Source organism: Anser anser (genome assembly GCF_964211835.1).
Source record: "Anser anser genome assembly, chromosome: 21".
Classification (NCBI taxonomy): domain Eukaryota; kingdom Metazoa; phylum Chordata; class Aves; order Anseriformes; family Anatidae; genus Anser; species Anser anser.
This window is the reverse complement of record NC_139742.1, coordinates 3141827-3163229: the sequence shown is the minus strand read 5'-3', so window position 1 is coordinate 3163229 and position 21403 is coordinate 3141827. Positions and strand designations below refer to the sequence as shown.

General features: G+C 53.0%; 2 protein-coding genes across 16 annotated transcripts in view; both read right to left on the bottom strand.

Moving 5' to 3' along the window:
* Positions 1–480, bottom strand: part of LOC310885015 (voltage-dependent N-type calcium channel subunit alpha-1B-like) — a 283849-nt gene extending 283369 nt beyond the window's left edge. For both annotated transcript variants that reach the window (XM_083807730.1, XM_083807736.1), the window contains exon 1: positions 83–480. The gene's annotated coding sequence lies outside the window, so the exon portion shown is untranslated. The remainder of the gene's footprint in view (positions 1–82) is intronic.
* A 6856-nt stretch (positions 481–7336) lies between these two features.
* Positions 7337–21029, bottom strand: LOC310885016 (uncharacterized protein). Of its 14 annotated transcripts, none has more exons than XM_083807746.1 (5): positions 17543–21029; positions 16327–16403; positions 15923–16054; positions 9575–9635; positions 7337–7845 (listed from the first exon to the last, which is right to left on the bottom strand). In XM_083807746.1, exons 2-5 carry the CDS (start codon positions 16334–16336, stop codon positions 7749–7751), a joined length of 300 nt encoding a protein of 99 aa, XP_083663872.1. In that variant the 5' UTR covers positions 16337–16403; positions 17543–21029; the 3' UTR covers positions 7337–7748. The 14 variants fall into 14 exon arrangements, 3 of the variants coding, with proteins under 3 accessions (XP_083663872.1, XP_083663870.1, XP_083663871.1); XM_083807744.1 differs by lacking the exon at positions 7337–7845 and adding an exon at positions 8117–9210; XM_083807745.1 differs by lacking the exon at positions 7337–7845 and adding an exon at positions 8117–9207.
* Between the last annotated feature and the right edge of the window lie 374 nt (positions 21030–21403).

Sequence of the window (21403 nt, the reverse complement as noted above, 5' to 3'; positions counted from 1 at the left end):
GCCTTCCCTTCCAACACCCCCTCCTCTTCCCTCGCCACCGGGGGGCTGCCGGAGCAGGGGAAGGCTCCGAGGCTCCGCTCACCTCCCCGCACAGGTGCCGTGTCTCCGGCCCGACCTCATGGCCGGGGCCGCGGGGCTGGTGCCGGCCGGGCGCGGTCCCTCCGGCGGGGCTCGGGGCTGGCAAGGGGCCGCGCTGCTGCCGTGCCCGCCGCCGGAGCGCTCCGCCGTGCCCTGCCCAGCCCAGCCCGGCACGGCCCGGCACGGCTCGGCTCGGCTCAGCCCGGCCCGGCCCCGCCGCATGTGATGCCCGGAGCCAATCCTTCGCCGCGGCTCCGCCCGCTCCAGTCACCGGCACCGGGAGGCGGGGAGGGAAGGATGGAGCCCGGCCGCCGCCGCCCACCCCGCTAAATACGGCGGAACCGCGGCCGCCCCCCGGGACGGCGGGGGAGGGAGGAACCGAGCCCACCGCCCCCCGACCCACGACCCCCGGGGGGGCGGGGGGCGGGGGGGAACAGGGGAGGCGACCCCTGCGCCTGCACAGCGCTGCCCAGATGCTGCACCCATGCCCCCACCCCCCCGCCCTGGGGAGTAGGGGTGCCCCCGACCCCCATATTGTACCCCACAGAAGGCTGGGGGCAATGGGAGGGGCTCATTTTGGGAGAGCTGGACCCAACCCAGCGACAGGGACAGCTGTGGATGGGGGGGGGTGCGAGCCCCCAGGTGCCCGGGGACACGCAGGTGAGGTGGTGCAGAGGTGGGCGCACGCAGCCTGGTTTGAACCGGAGAGCTGCACCCTTTTGGACAACTTACTTTGCATCCCCCTTGGTTTGAATGACTCCTGCAGAGCTCTGGATACCTTTAATCCTGTATTTATGGGTGAAATCCTTTAATCCTGTTTACTCCAACAGCCTCTGTTGCTCCCATCCACCACAAGTCAGAAAGCTCACCGTGCCTTGCTCCCAGAGCGCCTCACGTCAACAGTCACTGCAGTAGCTGGTGAGGACACTCTTCTTCTACTTTTAGGCTAAATCAGCAATAAAAACTATTAATTTTTAGAAAGGACCCTCCAGAGAAGTCAGGGCTGTCAACAGGGGGACATTTTCACTTCCCCCACAGTAAGGAAACCCTGGACTCTGCTAATGTGTTTTTGCCTTAGTCATCCAAGCTGTCTCAGTTCAAAACCAACCCACCAACGAGGCAAGTCTGTAGCAATAACATCTGCTGGCTTCAGGAGACAGCAAGAGGGTTTTCACAAATAAGGGCTGGCAGCGTCCAAAAGGGTGACTCTCCGGAAGAAACCCACTTCTTACACGGGGCTTTGGCATCCGAAGGGCTTCCTCGCGCTGCAGCACAGCCAGGAGGTGCCCTCGGAGGCAGCACCGGCTGCCGGCGTGAGCAGCATTGACTCAAGGAGCTGTAGAAGGAAGCAGCAAGGCAGGAGGGTGCAGCACATGCTGCTGCCTCGAGGGCTGGGCACAGCAACAGCGGCCACCCTGACGTGGCCACCTGGTCTCTGCCAGCCCTGGGGACAAGGTCAGCGAGCCTTGCCTTCCCACACAGTCTGGGAGGTCACGGGGCTGGAGAACTTAAAGCAGGACTTACCCCTAAGCCCAGTGCTGCTGATTTGTGGATCGAACCAAACGCTGGAGTCACTGGGAAAAGCTGACGTCTGTGGGAAGCAAGGCCTCGCACTTCAGCTGCCACCAGGTCGCTCCAGTGCCCGCCAGCTCAGCATCCCTGGGGCACCCAAACTGTCCCTGGGCACAGACCAAGGTGTGTTCCCTCGCATTTCCTCCTTCACGCCCCGAGCATCACCCCAACCTGATCCCCACGGCTGGGCCACCAGGGGACCCCTTGCTTTATTTTACAGGGGAGAAGGAGAACGCAGGGAGCACACAGCCCTTCTCTTTCCCCTCTACAGCTTTCCCTAAAAACATCATCCTCACTGCAGTTTTTCTTTTTCTGTAATGGATTTATATTTTCATCTGAAAAGCAAGTTCCTCCCAGCTGATCTATTTAGTTGTCTAAAATCTTGCTTCTCTGTTTCTGGTCACTAAACCTAATATATGCTGTGGTCTTACATTATACAGCAGAAAAATGGGGCTCTTTTTGTCAGTAACCACTGGAAGGGGAAATGCCATTTTCAATAATCCCCCATCTCTTCTGAGAGAAACCAGCACCTGAAAAATTAAACACATTAGCTTACACAATTCTTTGTGCCTGAGTCCAACGAGATCGGTGGGGGGTAGGGGTGGGGGGGTGGACAGCTCTGAAAAGTCCAAAACATAAAAATGCACAGCATCAAATGGCACTGAGAAACAGGTAAAACCTCTGACTTCCCTGTCCCCTTCTCTCTGCCCAGAGCCCACGAGCCACCGAACCCCTGCGCCTCCCCCGAACCAACTCCCCAGCACCGTGCTGCAGCAGCGTCATCCAACAGTGGTGGGGGTGTTGGTGACAGCTAGAAAGTGATGCCAGCATGGCGTGGGGATGTTCTGTTAAACCACCACTTGCCCTTTTCCTCAGTCTGCATGCTCAGGGTTTGTTTCTTTCTCCCCCCACCCCACCCCACCCCCCCCCCCCTTCACACCATAGTGGAGATCACACAGATCTTAAGCATTGAAAGCCTTAAACACAAGAAAGTGATTGCAATTGCAAGGATTATTTGAGCTTTAAAAGGGAAAGCATCTGGATTTAGCTTGGCTTTTTAAGATTATGAAAAGAGCAGGGGAGTTAAGAGAAAGCAAAAAAAAATGGAGAACTAAAACAGGTCAGACGTCTATAATCCACCACTACAGGAGGGCAAAGAGCATTTCACGGCAAGTTCTAAAAATGGATTCGGTCATGAGTAACTCCTCCTAGTAAGCCCTAAAGACAAAGGTGAGCAGATGACACCACTCACGGTTGCCTCGGCTTCAGCGAGGAGCCTTCCTCCCCTCCTCCCCCGAGCAGCTTTGCCAGGCAACCAAGCATTTCCCCGGACTTTCCCCTCCGCCCGGATCCACAAGCCTGAGGCAGGTGGCTGGGCTTCGGTGCAGCACTTCCATCTGGCCAGGTGAAGCCTGCCTTGCTGGGACCAGGCAAAGACACTGGAAGGATAGCCCAGGTGCCTGCACCTCAGAGGCCTGGGACACTCTGCCCTGGCAAAGTGGCTGATGAGAACTCCCAGACAGTCCGGATCCATCTCTGGGGGCGTTTCTTGTTGGACCACCTGGAAGGGCACTTCCAGCTCCAGGTGCCCCAGAGATCTGAGCATAGATGTCCTGGGGAGTGGGGACACAACCCCAGTATCCCCTCTGGTGCCATCCACCACCAAGCAGGCTACGAGGGAGATATTTGCAGGAACTGCAGGTGAGCTCTGGGGTCAGAGAGCTGTAGGTGGGCTCTTACTTGCCTCTCCAAATTTGCAAGGCTGAGGAACAGATCAGCCATTTCAACCCCACGCATGTTGGAGCCCTGGACCCAAGTTATTGCCAAATAGCACAGCTCCCAAGAGCACATTTCCTCAAAACAGTTAAATGACAGACTGCATATCACCTTCCATACCACAGGAAGGTCTGTAGCTCCAGGCCAAGAAAAGCAGCTTACCGAGGCGTTCCTGGTCAGTGACTTCTCTCCTCGCTTGCATATGTGCATTTTGCACCAGCTGTGCTAGAGGAAGATCCTGCTGTGAGGCAGGTAGAGAACATTGTTAAAGGTTGCAGTTGAGTCTACCAGAAGAAGCCGAATGCCACTATGCAAAAAACAGCAAGGGGAGGGCAGTGGAAAAGATTCTCTGTTACTTTTTAATCAGTAATACCAGGATAAAACAGTGAACAAAAGGAAAGAGAAGCCTCACAAAGATACAGCTCCTCTTATGCACGTGTCATGATCATGGTATTGTCTGCAACACAAACAGTGCCCTGAGCCATGGGGCCAATTACCGTTCATTAGCTGCTGTACAAATGCAGAGTAAGAGAGACCCAGCCCCCAGAGCTCGGGGCATGAGCTGGGAGATGAGGCAAAGCCCCTGGGCTGTGGCTGGCTGGCAGTAACCTCATCCCTGCACGAAGGTGCACAAACCTCCAAGCTAGCACCCATGGCACAAAACCCAGCAGCCATTCCTTGGCTGTGGAATTTGTTAGCGAAACAAAGTCTGCTGGCATCTTTGCTGCATGCCCCAAGCAGCCAAATAACCAGGCAGTCAGCTCAGGAAGGACCCCAAGTAGCATAACCAAAGGCTGACTAACAACACATTAGTCAATTTGTGGCAACTGTTAACTGTGAAATCACAGGACACTGTGACACAAGGCTGTCCGTGAGCTGAAGACAGACCAGAACTCTGGTGCCAGTGGCCCACAATGTCCCTGCACCATGCCCGAGTCCCAGCAAGACCAGGCTTTCCTTCCTCTGCCAAACAGCAAAGCAACCCACTTGCAGGCACCCAGGTGCTCACAGCAGGGGGACTTGAGTAAGATTAAAGATAGGAAGCGCTAATCTGTTTTTACATCAGGCTTCATACTTGAATTCTCCTTGGCATTTCCAAGACTGTTTCTACACCACTCATCTCCAAGACCAACCAGCCAGCAGGGAAAGGCAGCAAAGTGCACCCCTTCTCTTTCATGGCTATGGACTTCAATTCAGATGAGGACTTGGTCACCAGAGAGGAGGATTTGGTGAGCCTTGGCCTTTCAGCATATATCTGTCTGTGGCACAAAACTGATTAGACATCTAATCCTCATTAAGATTCAGGTCTGGCCTCTGCTTATGCTCTTCTGAAAATCTGCCCAGTTGCTTCTCAATATATCTAGATGTCAAAACAACTTTTCAGACTAAATAGAGTAATGTGTAGGCCCAGCTCTGGGTGAGAGTCACTCTCGAAATCCAAGAGTCAGGAGCATCATAAGAACTGTAAGAGCAACCAGGACTCTTCTGGTCCTGATCAGGAGCTACAAGGGTTGGCAAAGGAAAGACAGAGAAATTTACTAAGGAGGAATTTTATCAGTCACTTACCCAGAGGTCAGTGCAAGTTGAAGACCTGCTCCCAGGTTCCTTTCTGCACGGAACCAGCAGGGTGTATTTGGCCCCCACAGATACCTGCTGTATATTTTGTAAAGCTCCCAGCACATCATGTGCATGTCAAATCACACTGCAAAACGAATCACACTTTGCCTGGATTATCTTCTGTGTTCTTACTGAATACAGATTGATCAAGGACCAAGGGTTTGTCATCATCTCCATGATGGGCAAGCAGAACTATTCAGGCATAAAGAGAGAAAAGATGGAAAAATGAATAGGGACTACACAGGGAAATGGCTCCAGGTTTGCTATGAGATGTCCAGGGACAAGGCAGAGGAGAACCCAGACTCCCAAGGTCCTCTGAGGCTTTGAAGAGCTCGGGGACTGAAATGCAACGTTGCACAAGGAGAGGAACACCCTCTCCTTCCCCAGATGCAGGATGGCAGTTGTGCTGACAGTCCATATTCTAACAGCAAGGAAGATGACAGTTTGATTTTGGATACCTGCAGCTTCAGTGGCTGTTTCTACACCTAATGTCAGCAAAAATTTGCCAGTTGCACTTACCACATCCTTAACTGAGCACTTGTGTGTGCAGTGTGTCTGAGGGAGGAACAGAGGCAGGGGGAACCGATAACCTCTACAGTATTTTCATGCGCTATTATAGAGCCTTTGCTCCGGAACAGCTGGGAACAGCTGTCTGAGCAAGCTTATCTCCCAGAAGGCATCACTATGCATGAACAAAGCAGTAAGGAGTAGAGACAGTATCTAAAGAGCTGCAACTGCAGTAAGTGGGATTTAAGCTTCATCCCTTGATACAGATTTGGGAAAGCCAGGTGAAGCCTGAACCATGCCGGTGTCACTAACCTTACGCATCACGTCGCCATGCAGAATGCTACTGCAACGTTCCTCAGAGTATCTTTGAATCCTTTCACATCCTAGGTCTTCCCAGTTTCAAGGTGATTTGGGACCTTTTAACCTAGGAAATTAAACAGGTTTTAGTAAGAGCTGCTCAGGTGACAGAAAACAAGGGTTAGTTTCCTATATGTGGTCTTCAGTTCACGTGGCACAAAATAAAAGAGATCAAGCATATGAAGATGCGGACAGAAATTGTCTTAAAAATTGAGCATTGAGAGGATGAGATCGTAGATAGTTACCTGATATGCAGGCAGAAATCAGTTCTCCCCCTTTCCCAAAAGCCAGAAACTGCAGGAGTTACTTTGGCTAATGGGCAGCGTGGCTGGGCTAGACCCAGGAGACATGGGGTCCACAAAGGCTTTGCCTTGGGCTCTCTCGGTGACTGTGGGCATGTGAACACACATAAGGCCTTTAAATCCCTGAATTTCCCCCTTCTGGAAACAGGCATCAAGATGTCCTTTGCTTACCTTTTCCCTGTTTCAGTTATCTCCAGAGTCCTGTGATGCTCCCTCCTCCTTTGCAGAGTGCTCAGCTCAACGAAGCCTTAAATTCACTTGGGACCTCCAATGCACATAACACACAAATTTCAGAGACTGACTGAAGGTTTGGTGAAGTGCTCAATGAGACACAGTTAATGGGTGGATGTGCTGTTACTCTGTCTAGGACCAAACTGAGAACCATGCAGCAAGCAAGAATAATAGGAATTAAAAAAGCAATGCACACTCTGCAGCCTTCTAAGACTTGAAAGGTTAATGCACACAAAAAGGGAGAAACACAATAAAAAGCTCTGGAGCTAGAGATTAACTTGCACTTCTCAGAATCTATTATTGTTATTAAGGCAGATATTGAAAGGCGGGAGAAAAAAAAAATAAAGAGGAGCTAGATGCCCTACTTCCACCGCCTTGCACTGGGAGTTGGGATTTTTTGTTTCATGCCTTTCAGTATCTTCCCTTTTTTTTTTTTTTTCCCCAACCTGCAGTGAAATGCAAATGGCAACGACTTTGATAAGCAGCCTGAAAGCCGGAGAAGGTTGACAGGCAGGGAATCCCCCAGGCTCAAGGCAGGGTGGTGCTTTGCAAGGCAGCTCCCCCTCACCACGAAAGCCCCGCTGGCAGCTGGCAGGCAGCGCCGTGCCAGGAGATGGCTCTATTTATAACGGGCACCTCTTAGGCGACCCATCCGTCTAGCTTGGGTGCTCGTTGTTTATTCAGCTAATGGGCAAAGTTATGTCCACATTCAAGCGTAAATTAAGTATTCAGCTATTTTACAAGGCACGGTAAGTCGGCCAGCCTTAGCCTCGGTAATTAGGGCTTACTGTTTAATTAATCTCTTGTGGTCACACAGAAGATAGAGCAATCTCTATCTCACTCTGTTGGCTGTCAAGGTAAATAGAAGACCAGAGAAGGGAAAGGAAGAGTTAATCCTTTAAAGGCATCACTTATCCCCACGGCACAAGCATTAAATAAAGCAGGGGGCTGCTCCCTCTCTTCCCTGGTGGGACACATTTGGGTTACGAGGCCGCAGAATCGCTCGTGACATTGGCTCCTCGCCCAGGGGACCCATCCGGGCTACAGGCAGGGAACAGGGCAAATCCCACCGGTACTGTTCCTTGGGGAAGGGAAGGGAAGGGAGCTTTGCCTTTGACCAGGGAATCGCTGAGCTAACGGGGCTGTGCTCACCATGAGCCTATAAGGCAGCCACGCAGGCTGAGCCCCAGGGCCCGGTGCCCATGGCAGCCTCAGGGGACCAGCAGGACCTGTCCCCCTCCCCAGTGGGGCCGTGTCCTTGCCAGGACCAGCAGAGGGTCAAGGCCCACACAGGGGCCACATTTCTGCTCACTGCTGGTGTGGGACCATCGTGATGGAGGTATCAGAGCCCCCCGCAGCTGGAGCAACGGGGACATCGTGCAGCCAAGGAGGAACACGGTGAAGCCTGAAAACAAAACCAGAAGGTCAAAAAACAGGAGAAAAACAGTCAGCAGACCAAGATTATGGCATTCAAGAGGGAAACAAGCAATTTGAAGATTTTATTCACGTAACAGAGCCAGCGCAGAGGGGCTGAGAGGGTGCTACCCAGTGTCAGCCCTGAGTACAACAAATAGACGCAGCCACTTGGGTTTTATTTAAGGTGCTGTTCCCTTTGGCAAGGAAGTACCAGCTGCTCTGAGCTGATGCAGGATGCCAGGGGAGGGAGGCCAGAAACCCAGAGCTGCAGGGAAGCAGGCAGGGATCTGTCTTGGAGGAAGAATGCTGCCCAGCCTGGTATCACAGCCACCGGCCTCACTGGGGGGAAAACTGCCCGTCACATTGAGCAAAACACGCAGACACATCCTGCAGAAGCTGCCCCAGCCACGGAGCCCAGGGTCTGTCCTTGGGGCTGCTGGCTGCAGCCTTGGGATTTTCCTCAGGCTCCAGCACGGACAGAACTGAAGCTCCTCTCGCCCTGCTCTGTGGCCACCATCCCACAGCCAGGGGCGAGGACATCCCACACGGGGAAGCGTCGGGTTTGTCTCCTCTCCCTGTGCTGAGCAGTCAGCACAACCCCAGCACACAGCATGGTGGGCTTCAGAACAGAATCAGTTTCTGGCTTATGCAGTGCTTCAAGACATGGATGATTTGCAAGGGAAATTGCTGGGGGACATTTGCAACCACCTGCGTGGTGCAGAGACCTCAGCTCTCCTGGGCATTGGGAACATCTCTGGAGAGCTCTGGTTACAGCTCCATCAGGAGCACAAGACAGGGCCTCAGGGCTGGTGCTGAGTTCTGCATCCTCAGAATGAACAGAGGTCTCTTCAGGTGTATGCCCAGCCATTTGGCCACTCCTTGCTGATTCCCACAAGCGCTAGGAGCAGGCAGGGACAGAGCACTCGCTGCCCCCTGTGCGCTCTCCTTCCTGCGATGCTGACCTCAGGGAAGCCGGGGCTCTCATCCCCACGGATGGGTCCAGCTTCCCCACCACAACCCAGGAAATCCTTCTCAGGGCTGGGCAATGCAGAAGCCAGCCCACGTGCCAGACGGCTGCTCCTGCAGCACTGAGCTGCTCCTGCAGCTGCTTTCCAAGCTCACGTGCCAGACTCCGTGGAAGGGCCAGACTAAACAGGCTAGGCTGTCTCAGCAGAAGGAAGCTGCTAGCGTTCATTCAGAAAAACCTGCAACTTTTCTGAGCAGCAACAAGTCACTGGTGCTTTGCACGGAGAGGTTTCCCCTCAGCAGAGGGGAGCAGAGGTTTTGCCTCATGGTCACCCACAGGGACGAGCTGAGGTTTTCATCCACGTTCTGGCTTCCAGCCACAGAGCTGCTGTAGGTGATTGGAGACAGTCACGTGCAAAAAGAGACATTTTAAAATGTAAGGAAAGTGTCTAGCTCTGTTTGGAACAGCTCCTGGCAGTGCATGAGGGTGAAGCCACTTGCTCGGAGACACCTGCACGGCCCCAGGTGCCTGCAGTAGTGATCATCTCCCCTTCCCAGCTGCTCCCTAGCCTCAGAGAGGCCTCGAGCCTTTAAGGCTCTGAGTTTCCACCAGGAACTCTCCTTATGGCTCCAAACACCCACCTCTGGGCATGTCTGGACTAACCCAAGCCTGCACAGTGCTGCAGGAAGGAACCACACGCTCACTTCCAAGCAAGAAGCTTTGCAGATGAGGCACTTCCCTTCCCACTTACCGCACTCCGCAAGGCGCTCCTGATGCTCTCAGCACCGGGTCCTCCAGCCCCCGGAGAAGACCTGCCCCAAGGGGAGAGCACGTAGGCTACGACTTGAGGAATAAGCACAGCAGAAACAGATCCCATGCCCAGATGCTCAGTATGGATTTCCAAGACTCTTAAAAAAAATAATCAGATGTTGCTATATATTTTTAAATACATCTCTGTGCATATAAATATGTATATAAACATATGTTATAGTTATAACATAGGACTGGATTCTGCCAGGCCAGGCCTTCAGCGCCAACACCTCAGTGCAGATGGAGCAATGGCAGCTTCTCTCCATCACAGGGCTGTTTGGAAAAGAAATGTGGTCACACCCCCTGAGGTGCTCCATCGCTGTTCCGGAGGGGTTACAAACTGCCACAGGCTGCAGCCAGGCCTCGGGGGCACCACAGCACCACCGACCTCCTCAGGCAGTGACATTAGAGGTGGCATTAGGGGCCAGCGGGTGATCGGTACACGACGTGTGATAAAACCCCGCTGCAATCACTCAGCACCAGGACACAAGGATGTGGCATCTCAGGAACACAGCGCTGATGATTTATGATGCACTCAAGACTCTCCAATGGCATTATTTATTTGCATTACCAAGAGGACTTAATTATTCCTCCTCACATTAGAAGAGACACTGAGAGCTTCTATTACAGAGAAAATAATTTCAATCAGCAAACAGAGCACATGCCACAACCAAACATTTATCACAAGGAAAGTCAGATGTCTGAAGAGTTGGTATTTCCGAACCCCACTGCATACAGCTGCGTGTGCCTGAACTGCACGGACTGACCCATAAATGAGGGAAAGTGCCTAATTGCAGCAAAGCTGATCAAGCTTTTCAGTGGGTAGTGCTGCAGAAAAGGCCCAGCATCGCCAAAAAAAAGTAATTAGAGGAAAAATGGCAGCTAACAATTTCGCATCATAAGAACTGGCAAGAATAGCAGATAAAAATAATAAAAAAAGCAAAACTGAGTTAGGACCAGGAGGCCCATTTTCTTGCCTGAGTTTCGGCAGTGAGTGAAGGCTGGTGGTCAGGAGAGGTCTTCGAATTCTCTCGAACACCTCCAGGAGCTGTGTGCCTGTTGCTGAGAAGTCAGCCCCTGCTTACTGCAGCGCTCTGCATCTCTGGGCGCACCGTGGGGCAACCCTGCTGCCGTTGCTGTAGCTCCCAGTGGTGACAGTGACACCAAGGACATGGTGATGGGCACCATCCAACACACCCGGGGCCCATGGCTGCCAGACAGGAAGGTGATGCCCCCTCCCCAAACACACAAGACCAAGGATGACAACGACCCCTCGAATGCTTTGGTTTGCTTCCTTCCCTGGGAGGTCACTGCTTGGACTAACGCAGAGCTCTGCACCTTTTTTCCCTGAGTGAAGGTAAAATTCTTTGCAAGACTGAAAAAAAATGGTGTCATTAGGAAAACCCATGGGAATCCAAAAGGAGGTCAGATGTATTTCAAAAAGCTAGGTCTGAGCTCATGGCTTTTTTGCTCCTTGCAGGAAAACACTCCTGGGCCATCACTTGGTTTTCTGGAAGCAGAGAAATTGACCAGGGTCTTAAAATGACAGAAAATCTTTCATGATTTGGAAAAAAAAATGCAAACCCCACCGTCCTGCTCTCATTGGAAGTTACCCCATCTCAGTGTGCTGTGGAACTTGGACTTTTCCTGGAGAAAGAAAACTGAGGAGCAAGTGGGGCTCAATGCCCAGCTGAGGAAGGCAGGCTGGGTGGAGGCAGGGCATCCAGCATGAGCCATCTGCCTTTCACGTCCAGCTGCTTGATGTTTCCTTTAACATCCTGAGAGCTTCTTCTCAGCAGTTACCTGGCCCGGGACCTTTCCACCAGACGCAGCAGGGACTGCTCAGCGCTCCTCCACAGGCACGGCACCGCCGTGGGCTCTGCTCCCTCCCTGGGGAGGAGGCGAGGCCCCGCGTTCCTGTCAAATGGGGGTGTCCACTGTTCAAATTTATCCACTGTGAAGGACAATGTACAGCCAGCTTCCTCGGTACTGGCATCTCTTCAAACTAAACACAGTAATTACAGCACGCTAGCATTCAGGGGAGGGTACGTTGCTCTGCCAGGGAACGGGGACTCAGTGCCTGCTTGACATCTCCCAGTACGTGAAAACCAGAAGGCTCATCGCTGGGGTGGAACAGAAACGTGCAGGGCAGTCAGCTGAGCCACCAGCACTGCTGTCACCTTGCCTCCCCACGAGGCCATTTCCCAAAGCCCCCAAGAGCTGAGCTGAGCCCACCAGGACCAGGAGCTGTCTGGTGGCCAGCAGGGCTCAGTGCACAGCAGCCAGCTCGCTCTTTTTGACTGGGAAGGAGTCAAACAGGAGCTGCTGTGGGAGCAGGACTTGACTCATTGGGTATTTGAGCCTGGTGAGGTTGGTGGCACCTCCTGTGCGGTGAGATGAGGTCTGGCAGTGGCTTCAAAGCATCCTTGGTAGGATCACCACTAGCATTAGCAGCCTGAGCTGAGCAGCAGCAGAGGGGGATGGCACATCCTTGTGCTCGCAGTGCTGCCAGGACCACAACCCTCTCTAAACACCTCTCCTGGGCATGCTCTTCATCTATCCGTATTCCCAACCATTCCAACTGCCTTGCTTGTTTATAACCAAGTAGAACCCCCTCAAAAAAAAAAAAAAACATTTATTTTGATCAAATTTCTTGTTTTCTTGATTCTATAACATCCAATAACATGCAAAAACCAAGCAGCCCCATTCGCTGTTTAGAATATTTCTCTTCACTGAGGTCTTTACAGCTCCTATTTCAGACAGTTTAATAAAGGATTAGTTCTCGGGCATGGCTTCATTTTTCACTTCACTGAGAAATAAACATCAGGCTCATTTTCCTTTGCAAGAGAGCTCATGGTTTCCAAGACAAGCATTATGCACTCTTGTTGTTCCCTCCTCATCCCACCTTGAAGCCCTCTGAACTCTCCCTTCACCCAGGGTGATGCTCTCCCTGCAGGAATCCTGCAAACACCATGGATAGGGCTTGGGGGGCACAGACTAAACCCAAATCTCTCTGTAACTCAAAACAGCAGCTCCCAGAGCTGGGTGCCACACCAGACTGCATCCTTGTTTCCTCCCTCACTGCTTTCTCCCATTGTTATCTACTGAAGACCATTGAAAATTACATTCAGTAAGGCTGCTGGGTTGTCAGTGGCCTGCAGAAACACAGCCTGTGTATGACAGCGACCTGGTAATTGTTCAGCATCTCTGATCTGGGGGTTCTTTCTCCTGGGACGTGAATAAAAACAGCTTCTTAATTAAGTCCTGGGTATTGATTTAATTTTCATCCTATTAACTGCTTTGCCCTACATGTGTTTGCTACACACAGTAGGATACCCCTTACCCCCACCCCATATACACGCAGCCAGCAAAGATAAAACAGCTTCATTAGTCCTATCTACTCTTTAGGCACCAGCTTCATTTCTGCTTTAAAGGGCTCTTGAAAGAGCCTCCTTGACAGCTCCCAGGCCGCATCTCCCTGGCAAAGATGCACAAACCAGCATCAAGAGCCCTGGGTCATTCAAACCAGAGGAGAGAAAACTGCACAGCCCATAAGGAAACCCATCTGGGTTTGGGCAGATGGTGGGGCAGGTGATGGGAGTTTAAGGGGTGAAAAGAGCAAAACCCCTAGAGCCAATGCCATTTCTTAGCCTCTTTGCAAAAGAGCAGCGGCATTTTGTCCTTAAATACTGAGCTCCTGCAGATCCCAAGCAGCACAGGGTCAGAAAACCCCACACTCCCAGTAAGAGTAAATCCAGAACTTTCTCCATAAGCAGCTACAGGAGGAAGCCTCATAAGTGAGAGCAGTGAAGCATATCCGAGGTTGAAAAATGGAAAGACAGAAAAATGGAAGAGTAGAAAGCTGATAGATTGAAGAGAACAAGCAGAAAATTGGCATTTTCCACAGGGCTATAAGAGAAGGACACCAAAAGATCTGAGTTTGCACCACATCCCCCATGGTTATTTGCGCCAGTAACCAGGGCTGAGGCTCACTCGTGCTCTAAGTTCATGAACTTACAAAGCCACATGGTCTTTGCACAAGAAAAGAAAACAACTGGAGGAAGACTTATTACACAAGTGAGTAGGGGAGACATAAGCGTTCTGAGAAGAGCTATTTCCAACCGGTCAGTCTCGTTTCTTCAGGACATCACAGAAAAGGACTGGCTGGCAAGAAGTTCCCTACAGAAATTTGAACTGGCAGAGAAATGGTGGCACTGAAGCCTGGGACAAGCCCAGAGAAGGAGATCAAGGCCTGACAGCACTTCCCACACTGTCGTGTGTACTCAGCTTCCTTCGATTTCTGAGCTGAAATCCCAGGAATTCTCAGCATATGTAAATATTTGTCACCCAAACCTGAGCACCGGACTGAAGCACAGCTGGGTCAGGGGACCTGCCTGGCAGTTGTTTGTCTCTAAATACCAAGGGCAGCTGCCTAAAAGGTCAATGAAGAATAATCAATCTGAGCAGCAAGTTTAACTTTTGTTGTAACTACTAGCTTTCAAAAGCATGGTTGATTGCCAAAAACTTCTGGTAAAGCTTCATATTTGGCTCTGAGTTGTTTTTCCAAAGCAGAGCTGAGCAAAATAATTTGTCTGGTTTCAGGCAGTACTTGGATGTTTACACTGATCTAAGAATTAGCTCGAAAATTTTCATATGCGCCAAGTTAAGTGGCAGCAAGGACTGACTGCATGAAGTGCACTCAAGCTCTACTTCGCAGTCCAGATTTTTCTGTTTTTCTTCAAGAAGGAAGGCTTGGTAATGTCAGAACAACACGGCCTCAAGTCCCACTTCCACCAGCCGAGGGACGTCGCTGGAGCTGCCCCATCTCCCTTCTGCAGCCCCGTAGAGCAGGCAGCACTTATTTCAACTGAATTAGCAAGAAAGGTCTGGAATGGTTAATTGAAATTATTTAGCCATAATGTTTTGCCCTTCTCCTCCTCTCCCCGGCATAATGTTTTCTAAATTGAATTCCTTTAACAGAATCCAATATGCAGCAAAACTGTTGTTCCAGAGAAACGTAACATTTCGGGTCTGGCTCATCGCCTCCCCCGCGGCGCAGGGAGGCAGCAGCTCCTGGTGACCCCTTTGCTGTCCCCATCCCCTGCCCAGCTCCAGCAGGGCCGGGCACTGCATCCCCTTCAGGCTGGTCCATGGGGCAGCGATGAACCAAGGGGCACATGAAGCTCAGCACCAGGAGCTTCCCTGGAGCCTCCATCTGGCAGCTGCTGCGTCCTTGCCGTGCGGGAAGGCTGGGGAAATCAGAGCTTAACCAACCCGGGGTGCTGGCCTGGTGGTTTTCCTGCATGTAATTTGAGAAGAGTGCTGTGGGGACTGCTGTACATTACTGTGCAATACAGCATTACCTGGCTGGCAGCTCTGGCCCCAAATTCCCATCCCAGTCTTCATCCTCCTCCCAAGGAGGGCTTGTCCTCCCCTCTCCTTTCACAGCACAGCTGAGGCTGGGGGCACTCCAGGTCCCACTGGCCCAACTCCTTCTCCAGCTGTGCCACCTCAAGCAGGGTGCCCAGCACCACATCCAGGTGGCCCCTGAAGGTCCCCAAGGAGGTGACACCACAACCTCTCCGGGCAGCCCATCCAAGCCTGCACAAAGCACTGCCCCAGCAGAGACAGCTCCAAGCCAGAGCTGCAGAGCAGCTTCCACATGCTCCGAGCTGTTTCACTGAGAACCAGGGGGGCAGTGATGTTTCTACAAGAAGCAAACACGTTCTCCATGGCTGCCCAAGGATTTGCCCACAAGCTTCACATCAGGTCCGGGTGAGCAGAGAGTCAGCTCTATCCACATGCTGTCCATCTGTCCCCTCCAACCTGCACATCAGCTTCGCTCCCACCATTTCAGCTACATCCCTGCCTCACTCCTCTGCATCTCGTAGCAGCTGTTGGGTGCGAGGGCACAGAGCGCTCCCCTCACCTCCCCTGAGCACCAGGGCTTCTCCCAGCACCTCGAGCACCAGCCAGGTCTCCCACTGCAGAACTTTGCAGGATGCATTCGCTCTCCTCAGCACAAACCCTCGCATTGCAGCCGCTGCCTGCCGTGACTTCTGAGGATGGGGACGCGCACACAGAAGTCAGCTCAGTGTCTTCGCGTGCCTTAGGTAACCAGTTCCTGACTGCCCTCCCCTGGGGTTTCAATTTTTTGTTTAAAGAAACCGGATGCTCAGAGCACAGGGAGAATTAGAGTCCTGCTCTTTCTTTTTAATAGCTATTGTAATTTAATTGTAGAGCTTTATTCAAACCTTGAGTCCGCATCTGGAACAACATGCCTTCTTACCAAAGGGAAGCTTTCTACGCAGAGCCAGGGCAGACGAGGAGCAGCAAGCACGGCCCTGCAGGAGCAGCGGGTCTGGCAAGCACCTGCTGGCGGGGCAGGGGCTGTCATCATCCAGGCACAAGGGCCGTGCTTCTGCAGAGAAAGAGGTGCATCAGTTCATAGAAACTGGAGTTCTGCACAGAGGAAACACCTGGAGCAGCCCTGAAGCAGATGTCAAAGCAGGCGGGGAGGCTGCTCACCTGAAAGGGCAGGTGCTGATACTGGGGGTCCCACCGGGGCAGCCCTCTGGAGCCCCCCGGGGTGCCCAGGGCAGCAGCCTGCAGGGAACCACAGAGGTGGGGGTGCAGCAGCCCCCCCGTGGGACTCAGCGAGCACCCAGCCCAGGGGATCGGCACTGTGCCTACCTGTGTGCATGCCGCATGGAGAGACAAGGACGGAAAGTTCAGAAAATTTGGTTCTCTCTTCCCTTCTCTGCAAGAAGCTGATGAAGTTTGCAATAATACTTTCACAGGTGGAGAAAAATATGGATATATATTCCAACCCAAACAGTTGGGGTGTGCTTTCAAGGCTAGTTTTACAGTTAAAAAAACAACTTGGTCCTCTTAGAACCCAATGTCACCAAACTTCCTATTTCAACCCCAACCTCTCCAGGAGTTTGGCCTCCTGACTTTACAAACCCGAACCCAGCAGCAAGGCCTCGTACCAGCAAAGGACCCCCCAGGCCCCATTTTACTGGGGGTGGGGGGGGGCTGAGGCAAGGACATCACCCTCTGCCCCCACAGCCATGCAACTCCCCAGGCCTCTCCCTGCCCAAGTCTGTCTCAAAGGGATGCTCAAGGTATAAATGAGAACACCCTCCCAAGTGTGTTTTTTTTTTAAACTCATTTACACAGCAATTTTGCTAATGTTGCAGTCCATGCTTGCTGCTCACAAGTTTCTCAGCAATTTATTCCAGCTATTTTCCCCCAGCAGATTCACAACTAGAGAGAAATTCTCATCCCGGCAGAGGCAGAAGAAAAGGATGTTCATCTTATTATGTCTGGGCAAAGCTTATCTGCTTAGCTGCTGCTCTGAGTTATATTTACAAAGCACAACGACAAAGCCAAGTGCACTAATTGCTGTTGCTCAGGTGGAATATCTTCTGTCCACCCTAAAATACGAAGCCCCGCTGATGTGGGACTTATCTAATATAAGTGAGCCACACAGAAGGCGTTTATTGTTTAACCACCACCACTATTTCATTCCTGCTATATTTTATAAAAATAAAAGGAAGGAAAAAAACCTCAGTGATTTCTCGCTTATTGCTTTGCCTTTTTCAGGCAAAGATTGCTGATTTATTTATTTATTTATTTTAAAAAAGCTCATTACAGACAACAGACAGATACATCAACATTTAAATCAATCTCGCTCAGAGGATACAGATGGAGGCTCCTCCAGAGGACAAGGAGGCAACCCATAATCGGGTGTTTTCCATCCCCAGCACGGTGGGCTCCAGCCACCCACTTACCGGCACCCTCAAGGGACGCACATGATGAAGCAAGCAACCCATGAGCAAAAATGACTTCTAGCCTCAAATCTGCATATTTTCCACCTTATCAGCACTATACATCCTCATCTTACCTCTAGTTCAGCCGTAGGGCTTCCCACAGACCCCACACTCCCAGAGCAGAGCCCAGCCTGGACCAGCCACCACCACACAACAACATGCAGCTCCCCCAGCACCTCTATTTAAAAGCATCCCCAGGAGGGTGGCAGCAGGGTGGGATGAGAATTAATTTGCATCTAAAGAGGGCCAGCTGGTAATGCTATGGGAGAAACATCCCAAAAGCTAAATGCAGCTGGGGCTTTTCCCCCCCTTCTGGAGTCCCTACAGCTCCTTGCCCCTGCTCCAGTCCCTCTCACTACCCTCGTCCTTAAAATCAGCCCAAAACGCACCCTGCTCTGCCTGAGGTTAGAGGCATTTCATTTCTCTTGCAAACCCATCCTCGGTGGTTAACTGGGCGTGTAGGATCCATATGTGTCCAACGCTTTCTATTCCTGCAGCAGCATTAAAGACTTCTGCAGGAAAGTTGGCAAATGGCTCCCTCCTAAAATAGCCGGCCCTTGTCGTAATGTAATCTCTTGTCATTCTTGTTAGATAGCAGAGCTCCAAGTATTTAAACAAAGCCTTGGCTTCCTTCGTTGATGCCCTGCTCCTACCGGGTCAGATGGGGAGGTTTGCTGTAAGGATTAATTTCGTCCCAGCCAAACATGGGGCTCGATAACGGGTAGCAGCCTTAGGGCATGAATATCCCAGACCCAGGAATCCCTGGGAGGGGGCAAAGGCCAAGGCTGGGCTTTCCCCTCAGGGACCTGCAAGGCCCCCAGGGTGGCCAAGAGCTACCTAACAGCCCCCGGTGGCAGGGAGCTTTGCTGGCACTGAGCTCATCCTGCTCAGGGTGCGACGTGGCTGGGACCCACTTGCTGCCTGCGTTTCCTCCCTTCCACCTCCCCACCCATCCCAGAGGGCAGTTATGTAGTAGAAATGCCAACTTTCCACGCGTGGGGGGCATTTCCTTGCTGCTAGGGGCTGCTGGGCTCCCCTTGAGGGTTAGGAACAGACAGCGCACAGCTCTTGCAGGACGCGGGTGGGCACAAGGCAGCGTTCAGCAAAGTGCCCTTCTGGGCAGCCAGTCCTTCAGCACCGTCACCTGGGGGAGGGAGGGCTGTCCCAGAGCCCCCACTGCCCCACACATTTGCAGTCCTTCAGCCCGAGCCTCACACAAGGCTCCTGAGGCCTTCCCCAGCCTCTGGGGCCAGGCCAGGGACCACAGCTTCTCGTCGCAGCCCTCACACTGGATAGGAAATGAGCGGGGCGATAAGGGAGCTCGTTCGGCAGCCAAGGGAATATTCTGTGCTATCAGTAGATAAACTAATATCCCTTCCAGCCCTGGCAGAGGCTCAGGAGTGAGGCGTGGGGTGACAGCTCGCACTGATGTCGGTAACTCCCACCTGCTCCAGGGTAACCATCGTCCTCGCTCGGGTCACCTGGGGGCGGGCGGTCAGCGCTGCGGGCACAGGGAGCCTGCGACAAGGAGAAGCCCCAGCCCCAGGATCCTGCGGTGATGTTACAGCCTCTGGGTCCATCAGGACAGCTCAGCTGCAGGTGTCTCGCTGGGGCTGGACCAAAAGCAGCAGCTCGCAGCCTGGGCAGCTCCCCTCCATCGGCCCTGTGGGCTCGTTACGCTGACCCTCATGTAGTTCTTAGACGGTTGAATGGTTTGCAGGAGTCGCAGCTCCCTGAGCTCCCCGTGCTTCTGGCCACTCGAGTTTGCAGCCCGTCCCCAGAGCCAGCGCTGTGCAGAGGTCCCAGCTGGGTGACCGGAGGGTCCTGAGCCTGCATGGGGGCCCCCAGAGATGTCCCACACAGGGATGGAGAGCAGCGTCCCCAGCAGCTCAGTGAGATCAAACTTCCTACCCCATTCCCCTCCTCTTGGCTGCATGGACAACACAGGATGCTGCGGGATGCTGCGGGATGCTGCGGGATGCTGCGGGATGCTGCGGGATGCTGTGGGACGCACAACCTCTCCACGTCCCCATCAGCAGGTCCCACGTCCCCCTTCCCACCTGAGCTCAGGGCCCACATCCAGCACCTGGCCCCAGGGCAGCTGCATGACCCTGGGGATGCCCCAAAGCACCACACACCAGGTGCCGAAAGCCCCAGGAAACAGCAAATGAATCACTGGAGTTTTCTTTGTGTGTTAAGTGGAGCCAAGGGGAGTGTTGGCGGTGAGTGAAAAGAAATCCTCCGGTGCCAGCAAACGCCACAAGCAACGCCGCACACGGCAGCTTGAGAGCAAAGCCTGGATCAGATGCTCTCTGCCTGAAAAGAAAAGAGATCTTGCTCTTAAACAGCAGCAAAACCAGAGCTGCAGACAATTCCTCGGGCAGCCCAGGGCGTGCACAGCGAAGGCTTTGTACCAGTGGTTCGTAAGGAGCCATCGATTAACTCCAAAGCTTAGCTGCAGGCTGCACGGCAAGGTATTAACATGAAAATCGTTGCGTCCCTCCAAACGAAGCACCCACCAACAGGCCCAGCCCCACACAGCCCCGTTCTGCCTGGGAGCACATTTTGCAAAGCTGATGTTTTTCAGCTTTTTAATCCCAAACGGTCAGGTTAACCCAAAGAAAGCCCTTTTTTTTTGGCTTTGTAAACAAATGCCTATTTTTGGCAAAAGGTGGAAATTCAAAATTTGGAATTGCTGCAGGAACCCAATAAATCCCCAATAAATCCGACGCGGATGGAACTGGCCCTTCCACATCCCCGTGCCCACAGGCATCGCCGGCTTAGGCCCCAGTGGCGTGACAAAACCAGGAAAAATTCCTACTAAAATCCCAGCCAGTGCTGCCCTGACAGGTGTCAAATGCCTGCATTTACCGTGTGGAGCCCTGTGCAGGCTCCGGGACAGGCGGAGCCCCCGAACGCCGGCATTCCCCACGCCCTTCCCCAGGAAGATAACGGATTTGGGGATGTAATGCTCAGAGACTGGTTTTCTCCAGGGTTTTTCCAGCTCTCACCTTCAATTAAAGCCAATTATTTTCATTATGTTTAATTATACAATATCAGAACGTGTTATTGTAATTAGTGTTGGCCCACAATTAAACGGGCTCCGCACTGGGCACGTCGGCGTCTGCGGGGTCCTGCCCGGCTCCCCTGGGAGCTGCGGCCAGCTCCCGCGGCAGCCCTGGAAGTCCAACACTGCAAACCCAGGACTCCTTGTCCAGCAAAGCCCACGGACAAAGCATTTTATTGACCAACCGCCCTCCAGCCTCCAGACTTTGATGATTTAGGGATTTTACCTTTTCCACAAGCAAGCAAAACCGCCCGGAGAAATGGGGATAACGGCGAAGCAGGAGCGTCGGGACGGAGCCAGGGGAGGTCGGAGCCACTGGAGACATCCCCAAAGTCTTGGTGCAACGTGGGGAAAAGCGCTGTGGGAGCTCCCTCTCCTGGTCCACACCTCGGGAAAGGCTTTACCACGGGACCTGGGTGCAAGGGAAACCCTGCAAGAAACCCTCACAGTGCATCCTAACCCAACAGCCCCAAACAGCCCTGCTCGCTGCTTGGACACGGTGCTTGGCAAAGCCACATCTCGGGGGGGGGGGAGGGGGCAAAATTTGGAAGGTGAGAAATGGGCACAGCAGCACCCCGCCTCGCCCCGGGGTGCAGCACTGCTCCATCTCCCATCTAAAGCAGCCCCAAAAGCAGCCCCCCCCCCCCCCCCCCCCCACTCCTCCCTGTCCCCAGGTGGAACAAACACTTGATGGATGTTTCTATGAGCCATCGAGTGCGCGGCGCTTGGAGGGCTCAGTACCTTTTGAAGCCGCAGATTTGGGGAGGCAGAGCGCGGTGGCCGTGCTAAGGCACCTGGCGAGCTGCCACCGGGCTCAGGGGCAGCATCCCACGGACCACGGGGCACCCGCTGGCACCGCAGGATGGCC

Bases quoted from the DNA above. Each gene is read 5' to 3' on its own strand.
- LOC310885016 (XM_083807744.1), bottom strand. The intron at 9,636-15,922 runs GTAAGAAGGCAT...CCCTTGGGGCAG, and splicing joins GCGTAGAAAGCTTCCCTTTG to GTCTTCTCCGGGGGCTGGAG. The intron at 9,211-9,574 runs GTAAGTGGGAAG...AATCACCTACAG, and splicing joins GGAGCGCCTTGCGGAGTGCG to CAGCTCTGTGGCTGGAAGCC.